The following is a 17,816-nucleotide window of genomic DNA, read 5'->3' as shown; positions in this document are numbered from 1 at the left end:
CATGTAAAAATTTACCTTTATGATGCGTTTGCGATAGTTTACTTCTGTCTCTTTGTTGCTGGTTTTGGGACAAGATACCTCAGCTCTTTTGAGCAGAGTCTGTATTTCTGGCAGCGTCATGGCAACCACAGGATCAATGTTGTTCTTGTTGATCATGCCCACCAGGTACTCTTTGTAGTGGGTGCTAAAAAGAGATAAATTCGAAGTAAATAAAAAACAAAATTATATATTTGAGGGGGGGGGGGGGGGGGGGGGGGGGCTTATTGTTCTTGGGGGATTTCTTGAAGGACGTTTGGATTTAGGATCCAATACAATACAATAAAACTTTATTATCTCAAAAGAGAAATTACATTGTGGCTGAAACACAGCCAACTGAGTCACCACTTCTGCAGATCTTGGGGCTATCTGATATGCAGAATAAATATGTTTGTTAATACACTGAAAATCAATGTTTTACTGAATGTTGATTGATTTACTGTGTTTGGTCTTTCTGTTTGTTTATTTCTTTGTTCAAGGGGAACAACCCAGTTTGGTTGCAAATGCTGTTACTCGCGTGGAATGTTAGGACAAACAACAAAACAAAATTGAAGTGCAGCATCATGAATCCTAATGAATAAAAACACCTTGTTTACAAACACACACACATGTACACTCACATACACACGTGCATATACTCTCACATACACACGTGCACACACACACATTCTCTCTCTCTCTCTCTCTTTCTCTCTCTCCTCCGTCAAATAACAGCTCTAAAAACAAACACAAACAAACCCCTACCCTTAAAACAAAATGAGAGGGATGGGATTTGGGTACAAAATGAAAAAGGCTAAGTGGGGGGCTGAAGCTGAGACATTTTCACTATGAGGAGATCAAAAATGATCTACGTCATGTTTTAAGATTGACCGAAAAAGCGTATTTAGCGTGGATCCCTGTACAAATCCCACTCCTGTAAGTATTAATTTGACTACATTGGAACCCCCGGTTTATGACCTTCAAAAATCTAAAAAAATAAGGTCTTAAAAAGGAGGGAGTCTTACACTGGAGGTAAATGTACAAAGGTTGCTGTCCTACATGCCAACCGGCATAACGGGCAGTAAGTAAGTAAGCAAGTATGAACAAAACATCTGAGTAAGCAGGGTCTTCGGAGGAAGTCTTAAATTGGGGGGTCTTAAAAGGGGGGTTCCACTGTAATTTAGTCTCACTACTTACAGACACAGTCCAGCATGCCCCTCATGAGTATCTTTCCCGCAAGACTCGTCACATTTGCCTGAGTCAAACTCCTTCTGCTCAATCACTGGACAGTGAGCGGCATCGTCCTGGCTTTCAGGCGGAACTGTGTTGAACTCGACTCTGGAATCCTGCCACAGAAACATGAACATGTAAAAACAACACTTTCACAGGAGCTTGTTTGTCTGGGAAAAATGTTCATGGGGTCAAAATATTTAAAAGAGGCTTTCTTTCTTTATTTGGTGTTTAACGTCGTTTTCAACCACGAAAGGTTATATCGCGACGGGGAAAGGGGGAAGATGGGATAGAGCCACTTGTCAATTGTTTCTTGTTCACAAAAGCATTAATCAAATATTTGCTCCAGGGGCTTGCAACGTAGTACAATATATTACCATTCTGGGAGAATGCAAGTTTCCAGTACAAAGGACTTCATTTCTTACATACTGCTTGACTAAAATCTTTACAAAAATTGACTATATTCTATACAAGAAACACTTAACAAGGGTAAAAGGAGAAACAAAATCCGTTAGTCGCCTCTTACGACATGCTGGGGAGCATCGGGTAAATTCTTCCCCCTAACCCGCGTCTTTTTTTAAAAGAGGCGGCAATCGCATTTGGTGTTGTGGACACTGAACAGCTCCTACATTAACAGCCAAAGACAGCCAATCAAACAAAGCCAAAATGCACTGTAATATTAATAATGAAAACTTAAAAAGAGTGCAATGCAATAGCATCTCATATGGCTGACCAATTTATCATCTCATTTCCAGTAGGGTGGACTAATTTATCGTTCCACTGAAGACATTTTCAATTGTTAACTGATAAAAGACCAGAGATTTCTGGTAAGTATTCTAATTGATGTATGGTATAACTAATTCAAATGAATTTAGATTTTTTTCTGCTCAAGATCACATCAATGTCATTTGTTTGTATTAAATTAAACATGCCGATTGCCACATCTTAGATCCTTTAGTTTCGCAGATATACAAACAGCTTCTGCCTTCAATTCCTTCATGCCCCTCCTTCTCTCTCTCTCTCTCTCTCTGAACTCTCTCTCTCTGAACTCTCTCTCTCTCTAAACTCTCTCTGAAAGACAGCCTCTGCCTTCAATTCCTTCATGCCCCTCCTTCTCTCTCTCTCTCTCTCTGAACTCTCTCTCTCTGAACTCTCTCTCTCTAAACTCTCTCTGAAAGACAGCCTCTGCCTTCAATTCCTTCATACCCCTCCTTCTCTCTCTCTCTGAACTCTCTCTCTGAACTCTCTCTAAACTCTCTCTCTCCACCCCCCCCCCCCCTCCCGATTTGCCCTCTCCCCCCTCTTACTGTGAGAAGTTTCTGTAACCAGTCCACACTCTCGTCTCTAAGATAGAAGAAGCAGTCCCGAGGATGATGGGCGTGAAGGCCTGCTGCCTTGCAACTCTTCAAGCGGCTGCACATCTGTAGAATTGACACAAATAAGTACATAATAAGTCATCAAGTCAATCACACATGCAATTAGTAGGGCTCAGTATGCTTCCCATTTTATGAACTCTTTAGACTTGCTCTCAGTACCATTTTCCCTCGCCTCTCCAACTTTTAAGAAGGAATAAAAGAAAAACAACACTCAATGTCTTCCAGACATGTTCAATTATATAAGTTTTGTTGCAGACTAGGTCATCTGTTCACTCTTACTTTTCTAAGAAAGAAGCTGAACTCAAGAAAGAAAGAAAGAAAGAAAGGACAAACATATCGTCAGAAACAGAAACCTACTCACTGACCCACTCACTCACTCTTTCACTCTCTCTCAAATCACAAAAACAAGTTATGAAATAAAACCTGTAATGCCTGCACTTCTACAAGTCTGCACGCACACACAGACATTCATACACACAAGGAAGGATAGTTACCCCTCGCTGATAGAAAGGCTGGTAACAACCACTGCATAACTCACACATACACACACAAGGAAGGATAGTTACCCCTCGCTGGTAGAAAGGCTGGTAACAACCACTGCATAACTCACACATATACACACAAGGAAGGATAGTTACCCCTCGCTGATAGAAAGGCTGGTAACAACCACTGCATAACTCACACATACACACACACACACACATCCACACACACAAGGAAGGATAGTTACCCCTCGCTGGTAGAACGGCTGGTAACAACCACTGCAGAACTCACACACACACAGACAGACACACACACACACACACACACACACACACACACAAGGAAGGATAGTTAACCCTCGCTGGTAGAAAGGCTGGTAACAACCAATGCAGAACTCACACACACACACACACACACACACACACAAGGAAGGATAGTTAACCCTCGCTGGTAGAAAGGCTGGTAACAACCAATGCAGAACTCACACACACACACACAAGGAAGGATAGTTAACCCTCGCTGGTAGAACGGCTGGTAACAACCACTGCAGAACTCACACACACACAGATATCCACACACACACACGCACACACACTCTCACACACACCCACACACACACACACACACACACACACACACACACACACACACACACACACACACACACAGACAGACACACACACAGACATCTATACACACAAGGATAGTTACCCCTCGCCGATAAAAAGGCTGGTAACAACCACTGCAGAACTCATGGCCACACTGCGGACACTTGAAATGCATGCAGCCCCCCTTGGCTAGAGCGTAACGCATCTTGCAGCTTGGACAATCTGCACAGTGTTCAGAGTCATGTTTTTTTTACATTTAGTCAAGTTTTGACTAAATGTTTTAACATCGAGGGGGAATCGAAACGAGGGTCGTGGTGTATGTGTGTGTGTGCGTGTGTGCGTGTGTGCGTGCGTGTGTGCGTGCGTGTAGAGCGATTCAGACCAAACTACTGGACCGATCTTTATGAAATTTGACATGAGAGTTCCTGGGTATGATATCCCCAGACGTTTTTTTAAATTTTTTTGATAAATGTCTTTGATGACGTCATATCCGGCTTTTCGTGAAAGTTGAGGCGGCACTGTCACGCTCTCATTTTTCAACCAAATTGGTTGAAATTTTGATCAAGTAGTCTTCGACGAAGCCCGGACTTCGGTATTGCATTTCAGCTTGGTGGCTTACAAATTAATTAATGACTTTGGTCATTAAAAATCTGAAAATTGTAAAAAAAATTATGTTTTTCTAAAATGATCCAAATTTACGTTCATCTTATTCTCCATCATTTGCTGATTCCAAAAACATATAAATATGTTATATTCGGATTAAAAACAAGCTCTGAAAATTAAATATATAAAAATTATTATCAAAATTAAATTTTTGAAATTAATTTAAAAACACTTTCATCTTATTCCTTGTCGGTTCCTGATTCCAAAAACATATAGATATGATATGTTTGGATTAAAAACACGCTCAGAAAGTTAAAACAAAGAGAGGTACAGAAAAGCGTGCTATCCTTCTCAGCGCAAGTACTACCCCGCTCTTCCTGTCAATTTCACTGCCTTTGCCGTGCGCGGTGGACTGACGATGCTACGAGTATACGGTCTTGCTGCGTTGCATTGCGTTCAGTTTCATTCTGTGAGTTCGACAGCTACTTGACTAAATGTTGTATTTTCGCCTTACGCGACTTGTTTTAACTTGTCTAAACCTGTACTTGGGTGTTAACTGACAGAGGAAACGAGCTTGCCTTTCTATTTCTGTCTCTTGGAACTGAAAGTCAATACAGTGGAACCCCCCTTTTACGACCTCCAAAAATGTGAGAAAGTCAGGTCTTAAAGGGTGAAGTCTTCAAAGGGGGATAAGTTTACTTCTTCTTCTTCTTCTTCTGCGTTTGTGGGCTGAAACTCCCACGTACACGTGTTTTTTTTTTTTTTGGGGGGGTGGGCGGAGATGTAGCTCAGTCGGTAGCGCGCTGGATTTGTATCCAGTTGGCCGCTGTCAGCGTGAGTTCGTCCCCACGTTCGGCGAGAGATTTATTTCTCAGAGTCAACTTTGTGTGCAGACTCTCCTCGGTGTCCGAACACCCCCGTGTGTACACGCAAGCACAAGACCAAGTGCGCACGAAAAAGATCCTGTAATCCATGTCAGACTTCGGTGGGTTATAGAAACACAAAAATACCCGGCATGTTTCCTCCGAAAACGGCGTATGGCTGCCTAAATGGCGGGGTAAAAAACGGTCATACACGTAAAATTCCACTCGTGCAAAAAACACGAGTGTACGAGGGAGTTTCAGCCCACGAACGCAGCAGAAGAAGAACTCGTGTTTTTTGCACGAGTGGAATTTTACGTGTATGACCGTTTTTTACCCCGCCATTTAGGCAGCCATACAAGGTCTCAAAGGGGAAGGGAGTGTTTAATTGACAGTTATTAAATTCTTGGTCAATTAACAAAGTAGTATAGCTTTATTTTTCAAACTTACTGCTTCTGAAGCACAGGGATTAGGCCAACAAAAAAAAAAGGTCTGTTTACGGTAACATAGACCAAAAAATAGGGTCGGTAGGTCGGGATTTTTTTTTTTTTTTTTTTTTTTTCCAAAAAAACATATTTTTACTTTTTTTTTTTTTTTTTTTTTCTCCCCAAATGCCCAAAAAAAGTCTAGGGTCGCGCGAAAAAAATAGGGTCGGTCGGGTTACCGTAAACAGACTTTTTTTTGGGGGGGCCTAATCAACATTCTGAGAATCACACTGCTACATTATGTACTTTTTAAAAAATACATATGTACAGTGCTCTGAAATGCTTTGCTTTCCCTCAGTACATCAGAGGAGTAATTCAGCTACATAATCATCTCCCTTCTTTCCTGAAATGTACACATGGCAATCATGCCAGAATGCATGTGAAAAAGGAATTAAAGCAAACCAGAAACTAGACACAGACAGGAAGGAGAGAAACAAGAAGAAGAAACAGAACGAGAGAAGAAATCTAGAAAACTGACAAAAAGAAAAATATGAGACAGAGACAGAGAGAAGAAACAGGATCACAGACACAAAACAACAACAGAGACACATAAAAAGGTGAAACAGAGACACCGACCTTTAGACAAAACAAAGACACACAAAAAGGCAAAACAGAGACACCGACCTTTAGACAAAACAACAACAGAGACACACAAAAAGGCGAAACAGAGACACCGACCTTTAGACAAAACAAAGACAGATAAAAAGGTGAAACAGAGACACCGACCTTTAGACAAAACAAAGACAGATAAAAAGGCGAAACAGAGACACCGACCTTTAGACAAAACAAAGACACATAAAAAGGCGAAACAGGGACACCGACCTTTAGACAAAACAAAGACAGATAAAAAGGCGAAACAGAGACACCGACCTTTAGACAAAACAACAACAGAGACACACAAAAAGGCGAAACAGAGACACCGACCTTTAGACAAAACAAAGACACACAAAAAGGCAAAACAGAGACACCGACCTTTAGACAAAACAAAGACACACAAAAAGGCGAAACAGAGACACCGACCTTTAGACAAAACAAAGACACACAAAAAGGCGAAACAGAGACACCGACCTTTAGACAAAACAAAGACACACAAAAAAGCAAAACAGACACCGACCTTTAGACAAAACAAAGACACACAAAAAAGCAAAACAGAGACACCGACCTTTAGACAAAACAAAGACACACAAAAAGGCGAAACAGAGACACCGACCTTTAGACAAAACAAAGACACACAAAAAGGCGAAACAGAGACACCGACCTTTAGACAAAACAAAGACACACAAAAAAGCAAAACAGAGACACCGACCTTTAGACAAAACAAAGACAGATAAAAAGGCAAAACAGAGACACCGACCTTTAGACAAAACAGAGACACATAAAAAGGTGAAACAGAGACACCGACCTTTAGACAAAACAAAGACACACAAAAAGGCAAAACAGCAATGCAGCCGAAACACAAACACACAAAAAGGTGAATCAGTGTCGCAAACAGAACACAGATACAGACTAAAAGAAAAAACGTAGATCAAAACAACCCACCAAGAATACAGAAGAAACAGAGACACACAAAAAGGTGAAACATTATTGCAGACAAAAAAGAGATACAGACTAACAGAATAAAAGTGAGAGCAAAACCACCCACCAATGCCGTTTTCCTCCAAGTGTCTGGCCAGTCCCACTGCCTGGTTGTTGGGGTCGTTGTCAATCTTCCACTGCGCAAACTGCTCACACGTGAAGCCCTCGTGCTGGTCCTCCCACTAAAAGTAATCATCCATCATTACTTATTCTTTCAGGTACATGTACAGCCCTTTTGAAAATCAATTCTACACAGAGAAACTCCATACCAATTTTGTTGTTCTTGTGTTAAGGCCACAAAAAAAAATAGTCTGTTTACCGTAACCCGACCGACCCTATTTTTTTCGCGCGACCCTAGACTTTTTTATTGGCATTTGGGGGAAAAAAAGAAAAAAAAAAAATCTTGGTTTTTTTGCAAAATAACGTAAAAATATGGTTTTTTGGAAGAAAAAAACAAATAAAAAAATCCCGACCTACCGACCCTATTTTTTTGGCCTATGTTACCGTAAACAGACCTCTTTTTTTTGGCCTAACTGGTAACACAGTTATAGGGTACTTTACTTGTTGAAATTGGAACATTTTGAAGATTAAAAAACAAACCCAAAACAACCAACATCTGTAGGCTGTCAGGCCTACAAGTTCACATTCCACAAACTTTTATTCGAGAAAAAAAAGCATTTTTAAATCTGTTCTTAGCTTACAGTCACATTCAAAGGTATTTTGCTGATCATTTGCTGATAAGATGTGAACAAGAAGGGCAAAGCCCATACGACTCACATGCTTGACCTAAACCTAGCAATGACATCATACACTAAGAACTGCTTTACACATTTTTCCTACCAAAATACATGTGACCTTGACCCAAGGTCAAGGTCATCCAAGGTCATGCAACACAAAGCTGTTAATTCAAGACATAGGAAGTACAATGGTGCTTATTGGCTCTTTCTACCATGAGATATGGTCACTTTTAGTGGTTCACTACCTTATTTTGGTCACATTTCATAAGGGTCAAAGTGACCTTGACCTTGATCATATGTGACCAAATGTGTCTCATGATGAAAGCATAACATGTGCCCCACATAATTTTTAAGTTTGAAACAGTTATCTTCCATAGTTCAGGGTCAAGGTCACTTCAAAATATGTATACAATCCAACTTTGAAGAGCTCCTGTGACCTTGACCTTGAAGCAAGGTAAACCAAACTGGTATCAAAAGATGGGGCTTACTTTGCCCTATATATCATATATAGGTGAGGTATTCAATCTCAAAAACTTCAGAGAAAATGTGAAAAATGTGAAAAATAGCTGTTTTTTAGGCAACATTTATGGCCCCTGCGACCTTGACCTTGAAGCAAGGTCAAGATGCTATGTATGTTTTTTGGGGCCTTGTCATCATACACCATCTTGCCAAATTTGGTACTGATAGACTGAATAGTGTCCAAGAAATATCCAACGTTAAAGTTTTCCGGACGGACGGACGACTCGGGTGAGTACATAGACTCACTTTTGCTTCGCATGTGAGTCAAAAAGGACTACAAGCGAAATGCTTGACACTATGATGGTCTCAAAGTCTGCATTCCAGTTCACATATTCCTTCACAAGGACAACAGTGAAACAGAATACAGAATACAGAATATTTTATACAGAATACAGAATAGAGAATACAGAATACAGAATTTATTGAGCCAAGTGACATTAAAAAACATTTAAAGCACAAGGAATTTCGCGTAGTGTTGGTAAAATCACGCACACACACATACACCCACACACACACTGACACACACACGCCCACACATACACTGACATACACACCAACACACACACGCCCACACTAAAGCAGTCACGATCACACCATCACACGCAGAGTAGACATGAGGTAAAACAAATGACAATCATCTATTAAAAGAAAATGTACAAAGAGTGGTCCAAGATGCTGGTGGAAGGGTCTACACAGAATACAATTTTATAATCTAATGCATAGTTAGAACTAGCCCATCCCCTCCACCCATCCACTCATGAATAACTAAAATAATTGCAGCTAAAGAAAATGTTGAACATTTGGAAATCAGGAATCACACATCAAAGTCCCACTCAACCCCCCCCCCCTCCCCACCACCACCACCACCACTACCTAACACTGAGTCACAGGATGTGGTGACCAGGGACACCAGGAATTTGCCTTCAAGTTGGGATAAAAGACTTACACTCGTTCACACCGCAACACAGACAAGCTCAAACAAGTAGTCAACGGAATAAATTAAAAGATATGTGAAAACATCAAAACACACATTCAAACAGTGCTGCCACTGGCAAAGAAGGGATAAAACGTATATTTCCTCATAAAATTGAAAGATACATGTACTTACCTCTTATTTACTATGTAAAACCATCTCAAATGCCCTGTTTGACTAGAGCATTTGAGATGGCTTCACACAGTCAATAGGAGGTAGAGTATCTACAATAAATATAGGTCAATACACAAGTAAAAAGTACATACTTGTTTTTTGCAGCTGTAACATGTCTTGTCTCCGCAGTGTGGGCATACCATGCGCAGGTGTTGTTCATCGGCAATGAACCCATTTCCGCACTAAATGAAACAAATAAAAAATGTGCTGGTTTAATATGCTGCGATTCACGTAGTATGCCATATGCAGACCTGTGCACAATCAAAACGCTCATCAGTAGTAAACAAACCAAATTTCAGTAGTTTTTAACATGTTTCATTAGTAAGCTGTAACGAGAGTTCAAGACATAATTCTGCTCACAAAGCACACAAACTGAAACACTATGACGCAGTAGAATGGGAATTACTATTTATTAACAAGCCAAGGTGAAACATCAACACTGTTATCTTCTTTGGTGACAGAGCTGGTGTCTCTTCCCTATCTGAATCTCGCACTCTTTTTTTCTTTTCCATGTTTCACTTCAATCACAAGTTGCCACGCAGACGCTGGACGAACTAAGTCTAAGAACAAAGACTCAATGCTGAGAACACGCGCGCTTCCGGTAAATCAGAAAATGTCTTTTCAGCGCAACGGCCAACTAATTGGTCAAAACATCTTAAAACAGAAAAAAAATTACAAAATTTTTATTGTTGAGCAAAACATCGGAATTTCGGAATTTTAATACAAAATCCGTAGCACCGTATTCTGCATATAAAAATCGGAGAAATTACGGAGAAACCGTACATGTGCACAGGTCTGCATATGGGTTTACCCATATCATTTTTCACCTAAATTGTTTTTATCATACAAAACATCAAAACCTGGTCTCATTTTTTATACTGCAGATCATCCTCATCAAGTGTCCATAAGGGATCAACTGTTACTGCATTCTGCTAAACCAAGTAATGCTCACTGTCCTATCTAAAGTGCCGTAGATGTAACAAGAAAACTGTTCTTTAGAATAATGAAACTTCAATTTTTGCTTGAGCCACCCACACAGACTATAACAGCCTAGGAACACTGCACACACCCACAATCACACACACACACACACACACACACACACACACACACACACACACACACACACACACACAATCACACACACACACACACACACACACACACACACACACACACACACACACACACACACACACACACGCACGCATACATGCAGGCATACACACAGAGACAAACACACACATGCACAAACTAAAGACTCACATGAGCACACCATCGAAAGCTTGGGTCTTTTTGCAAATGCCAGTCCCGTACTCTGGTCTCAAACAGCTCATAAACTTCCCTATCCACTTGCGTTTGAAGCTGCAATGAACAAAAAGAACAATAAGCATTTCACAGAAATTGATTAATAGACAATAATTTGACATGAATAAGCTTGTCCATAGGACTTCACAAAATCATGAATATGAACAACCTTAATTTATCCATTAAATAAAAATAACGAATAAAATTAAAGGGAACGGCTTGGCTTCCTTGAGATATTTAAAAATAATCTGCTGCAAAACTGAACGTAAGATCACTCCAACGTTAATGTCAAAAAGCTGAATGGAGAGTGAGCAGATGTGTGTGTGTGTGTGTGTCTCACGTGCATGCATGTGTGCGTGCATGCATGTGTGCGTGTGTGTGTAGGCATGCATGTGTGTGTGTGTGTAGGCATGTGTGTGTGTGTGTGTGTGTGTGTGTGTGTGTGTGTAGGCATGTGTGTGTGTGCGTGTGTGTGTGTGTGTGTGTGTGTGTGTGTGTGTGTGTGTGTGTGTGTGTGTGTGTGTGTGTGTGTGTCATGCACGCGAGTCTGTGTGTGTGTCATGCACGCGAGTCTGTGTGTGTCTGTGTGTGTCTGTGTGTGTCTGTCTGACTGACCAGCATGCCTAGGAAGCCGAGGTACTCGGAGGCAGTGTCGGCATCATTGAGGTCTGGCAGGCCACAGATTGGACAGGTCCAGTGTCGCACATGTTTCTCGCGGATCACAACCTCAAAGTTCTGCTTCAGGCAGTCGGAGCAGATCTTGCACGGGCAAAAGTTTAGGTTCCGAATCTGAAAGACGTAAAAAGAGACAACTGCCAAAATGTCAAAACTTGCCTAAGAATAACGAGATATGTGTGAAAGAAGGGATGTAGTGCTAGTTTTGAAGCATAAAATAATCACAAAACGATTACAAATGTACTTCTTTCTATCAGAAAATATATTCAAGCAGAATCACAGCAAAGAAATGTATCATTACAGTTCTTAATTTGAAAAAAACTCAATGCACACAACATAACATTCTCTTAGAGAAAAAACCTCTCTCTCTCTCTCTCTCTCTCTCTCTCTCTCTCTCTCTCTCTCTCTCTCTCTCTCTCTCTCTCTCTCTCTCTCTCTCTCTCTCTCCCTCTCCCTCTCCCTCTCTCTCCCCCTCTCCCTCTCCCTCTCTCTCTCTCATATTATCATCATCATCTAACGTAGACAACACACAAAGCTGACCTTGCTCATAGGATAATGCGAAAAGCAAGTTGAGCACTCCTGGGTGAGATAAGCGCGGGCGGACTGCCGGTCTCGACAGTTTCTGACGGCTTCAACCACATCCTCCAGCGAATAAGGCAGCTCCTCCCCTTGTGCTATGGGGTAAGCATTGGGCAAGTCACTGTCCAGCAGTTTGACCACCATGTCCGCTCGGCCCCAACTTCTCAGCTTCCCCTCCACCAGTATCATGCGAATTCGGCGCTGTGAGGAGAAACAATGAAAATGATGGTTGAAGTGGAGGTAACAGAAAGAGAAAGTACGTAGCTTTCATCAAAAAATGATGGTTGAAGTGGAGGTAACAGAAAGAGAAAGTACGTAGCTTTCATAAAAAAATGATGGTTGAAGTGGAGGTAACAGAAAGAGAAAGTACGTAGCTTTCATCAAAAAATGATGGTTGAAGTGGAGGTAACAGAAAGAGAAAGTACGTAGCTTTCATCAAAAAATGATGGTTGAAGTGGAGGTAACAGAAAGAGAAAGTACGTAGCTTTCATCAAAAAATGATGGTTGAAGTGGAGGTAACAGAAAGAGAAAGTACGTAGCTTTCATCAAAAAATGATGGTTGAAGTGGAGGTAACAGAAAGAGAAAGTACGTAGCTTTCATAAAAAAATGATGGTTGAAGTGGAGGTAACAGAAAGAGAAAGTACGTAGCTTTCATCAAAAAATGATGGTTGAAGTGGAGGTAACAGAAAGTACGTAGCTTTCATAAAAAAATGATGGTTGAAGTGGAGGTAACAGAAAGAGAAAGTACGTAGCTTTCATCAAAAAATGATGGTTGAAGTGGAGGTAACAGAAAGAGAAAGTACGTAGCTTTCATCAAAAAATGATGGTTGAAGTGGAGGTAACAGAAAGAGAAAGTACGTAGCTTTCATCAAAAAATGATGGTTGAAGTGGAGGTAACAGAAAGAGAAAGTACGTAGCTTTCATCAAAAAATGATGGTTGAAGTGGAGGTAACAGAAAGAGAAAGTACTTAGCTTTCATCAAAAAATGATGGTTGAAGTGGAGGTAACAGAAAGAGAAAGTACGTAGCTTTCATCAAAAAATGATGGTTGAAGTGGAGGTAACAGAAAGAGAAAGTACGTAGCTTTCATAAAAAAATGATGGTTGAAGTGGAGGTAACAGAAAGAGAAAGTAAGTAGCTTTCATCAAAAAATGATGGTTGAAGTGGAGGTAACAGAAAGAGAAAGTACGTAGCTTTCATCAAAAAATGATGGTTGAAGTGGAGGTAACAGAAAGAGAAAGTACGTAGCTTTCATCAAAAAATGATGGTTGAAGTGGAGGTAACAGAAAGAGAAAGTACGTAGCTTTCATAAAAAAATGATGGTTGAAGTGGAGGTAACAGAAAGAGAAAGTACGTAGCTTTCATTAAAAAATGAAGTTGACGATCTGGTATCTCGGACACAGGATTGCATTGCGGACCTCAGTGATTGGATGTCTTTAAACAAACTCCAGTTAAATAGTGACAAAACCGAAGTTATGCTGGCCTGTCCCAAGAAATTTCTCAATCACCCTTCTTTTCCTGCCTCTCTCACTGTCAACGAACTACCTATCTCTTTCTCTCCGTCTGTCCGCAGCCTTGGCGTCACTCTCGATCCAACTCTCTCTTTCCAAAAACACATCTCTAACATCTGCAAGTCCGCCTATCTAGAGCTGCGCAAGATTAGTTCAGTCCGTCACTACCTCACCACTGATGCAACCAAAACGTTAGTGTGTTCTTTAGTCCTCTCAAAGATAGATTATTGCAATTCTCTCCTGGCCGGTCTCCCTAAGTACCTTTTAGATAGACTTCAAAGGATCCAAAATAACGCTGCCCGCCTGGTCTTCAAATCTTCCAAGTATGAACACGCCACACCCCTTCTTCACTCTCTACACTGGCTGCCTATCACTAAAAGGATCGAATACAAACTCTCCTCTCTTTCTTTTGCCGTCGTTTCTGGTTCTGCCCCAGAATACTTGTCAGAACTCCTCAATCTCTACACCCCCTCTCGTCAGCTTCGCTCCGCCGCCGACACTCGACTCTTCCGATTCCCCACAGTGCAAACAAAGACATGTGGCGAGAGGTCCTTCGCCTATCAAGCCCCTGTGACCTGGAATAGATTACCTCTGCCTCTCAGACATACAGATTCTATCACTACATTCAAGACAAATCTCAAAACACACCTCTTCCAGCGCAAGTGATCTCCCCTCCAGCATCTCCCCACCCACCCCAACCTGCCCCACCTCACCCCCTACCTAGTGCCTAAAATAACGCGTATATATATTTTCTGCGCTTTGTGTCAGCACTGTCTGTGTGTGTGTAAATAGTATTGTTGACACGTTTTTATATAGAAGCCTACTGTGGTTCTTGTGCTTAGGCTGTGTATTGGATTGTCACTGTATGCCTGCATTATTAGATGTCAGTAATCATTATATGTGCTGATTGTTCTCTTTGCCTGCGCGCGTATAGTATGTTGGTTATGTTTGGTTATAGTATGTTTGTTTATGTTTGGTCGTTATTTTTGCCTGTGCGTGTATTGTATGTTTGGTCGTTTTCTTTGCCTGTGCATGTATAGTTTGTTGGTTATGTTTGGTCGGTTTCTTTGCCTGTGCGTGTATAGTATGCTTGGTCGATGTATGTATTGTAAAGCGCTAAGAGTAGACAATTTTCTAGAATAGCGCTATAAAAGTTTGCATTATTATTATTATTATGGTTGAAGTGGAGGTAACAGAAAGAGAAAGTACGTAGCTTTCATCAAAAAATGATGGTTGAAGTGGAGGTAACAGAAAGAGAAAGTACGTAGCTTTCATCAAAAAATGATGGCTGAAGTGGAGGTAACAGAAAGTACGTAGCTTTCATAAAAAAATGATGGTTGAAGTGGAGGTAACAGAAAGAGAAAGTACGTAACTTTCATCAAAAAATGATGGTTGAAGTGGAGGTAACAGAAAGAGAAAGTACGTAGCTTTCATTAAAAAATGATGGTTGAAGTGGAGGTAACAGAAAGAGAAAGTACGTAGCTTTCATCAAAAAATGATGGTTGAAGTGGAGGTAACAGAAAGAGAAAGTACGTAGCTTTCATCAAAAAATGATGGTTGAAGTGGAGGTAACAGAAAGACAAAGTACGTAGCTTTCATCAAAAAATGATGGTTGAAGTGGAGGTAACAGAAAGAGAAAGTACGTAGCTTTCATCAAAAAATGATGGTTGAAGTGGAGGTAACAGAAAGAGAAAGTACGTAGCTTTCATCAAAAAATGATGGTTGAAGTGGAGGTAACAGAAAGAGAAAGTACGTAGCTTTCATCAAAAAATGATGGTTGAAGTGGAGGTAACAGAAAGAGAAAGTACGTAGCTTTCATCAAAAAATGATGGTTGAAGTGGAGGTAACAGAAAGAGAAAGTACGTAGCTTTCATCAAAAAATGATGGTTGAAGTGGAGGTAACAGAAAGAGAAAGTACGTAGATTTCATCAAAAAATGATGGTTGAAGTGGAAGTAACAGAAAGAGAAAGTACGTAGCTTTCATAAAAAAAATGATGGTTGAAGTGGAGGTAACAGAAAGAGAAAGTACGTAGCTTTCATAAAAAAATGATGGTTGAAGTGGAGGTAACAGAAAGAGAAAGTACGTAGCTTTCATCAAAAAATTGAAAATTTGATTATATACTTACCCAACTCACATACAGCAATTTACTTCAGTTTAGTGCTAGGACGCTGAATAGCATCGCCTTGGTAACAAGGGGAGGTCACCCTAAAAAAGAGCTACCTTGACCCCTTAACAGGACAAAGTCACACGTGACTTCCTGACCTTGCCGCCATCTTTGAATCATTCAATCGAAAGCGAACATAGAAAAATTTCCCTCTTTTTTAGGAAAAACCCCCATAAAACCCCAAAAGCGGGGCAGGCGGGCGGGTATCCACTATGTGAGTTGGGTAAGTATATAATCAAATTAAAATTTAGATAAAAATTTTCAATTAAATTACATATCTTATCCCAACTCACATACAGCAGAATGCTAATGAAGGAGGTGGGAAAACAAAATTCCACTTGTCCAGCAGCGACAATGGCTGGTAGGGAGCTACTGCCACCATGACGAGTGCTGGCCACATCTCGCAGGTAAAAGTTGATGAAAACGCCCTGCGATTTCCAGTAGGCAGCGTCTAAGACCTCTGCCAGCACGCCTGAGCGGAGGACTGCCAGAGAAGTAGCCCAGGCTCTGGCTACATGAGTTCTTGACAACTTCATAGGAAGGACAGAATGCCCAATCCCAACTTGTCTGTGCCACCACGCATACGCTTGTTTAATAAGCGTAGAGACCCATCTTACCAAAGTGACCCGCGACAAGTCCTTGCTCCTTTCAGTGTCAACTGAGATGAAGAGCAGTTTTTGGTCCCTAGACCTAATGGGCGTGGTACGGGATAAGTAGCTGGTAAGAGTACGAACAGGACAATTGACCATAGCAGGGTCACCAGACGCAAGAATCCTACTTAAAGGAGGAATGCGAATAACAGAGGAGGACAGACCTTGTTTTTGGTTTTGGCAAGGAACTCCGGCCGAAATCTTAAAACAAAAGAGCCATGGCTCTCAAAAGAAATATCCTTAGCCAGGCCTGAAAGAGCGTGCACCTCACCGCCTCCACGGGCAGAGGCTAACAAAACGAGGAACATTAAGGCTTTACGAGTCAAGTTAGCTAAGCTCGCTGAAGCTAAAGGTTCGAAATCCGAAGAGGCTAGAAACTTGAGTACCAAAAAATAAGTCCCCGCGGGAAGAGGGGACTTAGCCTTCGTAAAACCAATCGCTGCCCCCTTAAGAACACTAGCAAATACACCGCCCAGGTTAATGCTATGCCCTAATTGCTTCAGAGTAGAAGAAATGGCTGAGCGCCTGACTCTCAAAAAAGAAGGAGCCAAGCCCTGAGCAGCCAAACACGAGAGATGATTTGCTACATGCATAGAGCGAGGTGAAGTAGCAGTAACTCCATTCTCCGAGCACCACTTTGTCCAAGCTGACCAGTGTGACGCATAAACAGTGCTGGTCGATTCCCTGTGGGCCTTTGGACAAAGCCTAAAGTAGCGTCTGAGGAGCCAGAACGGCGCAGCGACCTAGAAAGAATGGAGGGCCGTCTGCGAGGCGAAGGAGGACGGGGAACCAATGTTGGCTGGGCCACCAAGGGGCCACCAACACCAAGCAAGGCTGTCCCCGCTCCGCCTTCCTGAGAACCTTTCCCAAGAGATGAAACGGGGGGAAAGCATAGGCTCAGACGCGACCAGTTTACTTCGAGGGCGTCTGTTTCCCTCCCCTCTGGGTCTGGAAAGGGGGAGATAAAGACCTGAAGCCTGCAGGAGAATCTTGTCACAAACAGATCGACTGTAGGCTTGCTGAAATGCCACCCAGACGTTGTAGGACCTGATGAGTCAGAGTCTACTCCGTGTGCATCGTACACTACGGGCGACTGAAGTAGTCCGCAAGAACGTTGAGTATGCCTGGGACGTACTTCGCTGACAACAGAATAAGGTGCTGGCTGCCCCAGGCAAGAATCTGACCTGACCTGACAGAAAGAGCGAGAGACAAAGTGCCTCCCTGTTTGTTGAAATAGGCCGCCATGGTCGTGTTGTCTGTGCGAACCCCAATTTGTTCGTTCCTGACCAT

The 17,816-nt window shown here is 41.6% G+C and overlaps 1 protein-coding gene across 1 annotated transcript in view; it reads right to left on the bottom strand.

Moving 5' to 3' along the window:
* The window catches only part of LOC138961606 (uncharacterized), a 52,185-nt gene that overhangs the window by 5,155 nt on the left and 29,214 nt on the right, over window positions 1-17,816 (bottom strand). The window contains exons 12-20 of the mRNA XM_070333279.1: window positions 12,162-12,401; window positions 11,562-11,735; window positions 10,905-11,003; window positions 9,731-9,820; window positions 7,303-7,417; window positions 3,816-3,934; window positions 2,553-2,666; window positions 1,213-1,361; window positions 16-184 (exon numbers count right to left, since the gene is read on the bottom strand). Of these exons, the coding sequence (XP_070189380.1) occupies window positions 16-184; window positions 1,213-1,361; window positions 2,553-2,666; window positions 3,816-3,934; window positions 7,303-7,417; window positions 9,731-9,820; window positions 10,905-11,003; window positions 11,562-11,735; window positions 12,162-12,401 (1,269 nt within the window). The remainder of the gene's footprint in view (window positions 1-15; window positions 185-1,212; window positions 1,362-2,552; window positions 2,667-3,815; window positions 3,935-7,302; window positions 7,418-9,730; window positions 9,821-10,904; window positions 11,004-11,561; window positions 11,736-12,161; window positions 12,402-17,816) is intronic.

Source organism: Littorina saxatilis, linkage group LG1, assembly GCF_037325665.1.
Source record: "Littorina saxatilis isolate snail1 linkage group LG1, US_GU_Lsax_2.0, whole genome shotgun sequence".
Taxonomy (NCBI): domain Eukaryota; kingdom Metazoa; phylum Mollusca; class Gastropoda; order Littorinimorpha; family Littorinidae; genus Littorina; species Littorina saxatilis.
The sequence above is the reverse complement of the archived record's forward strand: the minus strand, read 5'-3'. Positions and strand labels throughout refer to the sequence as shown.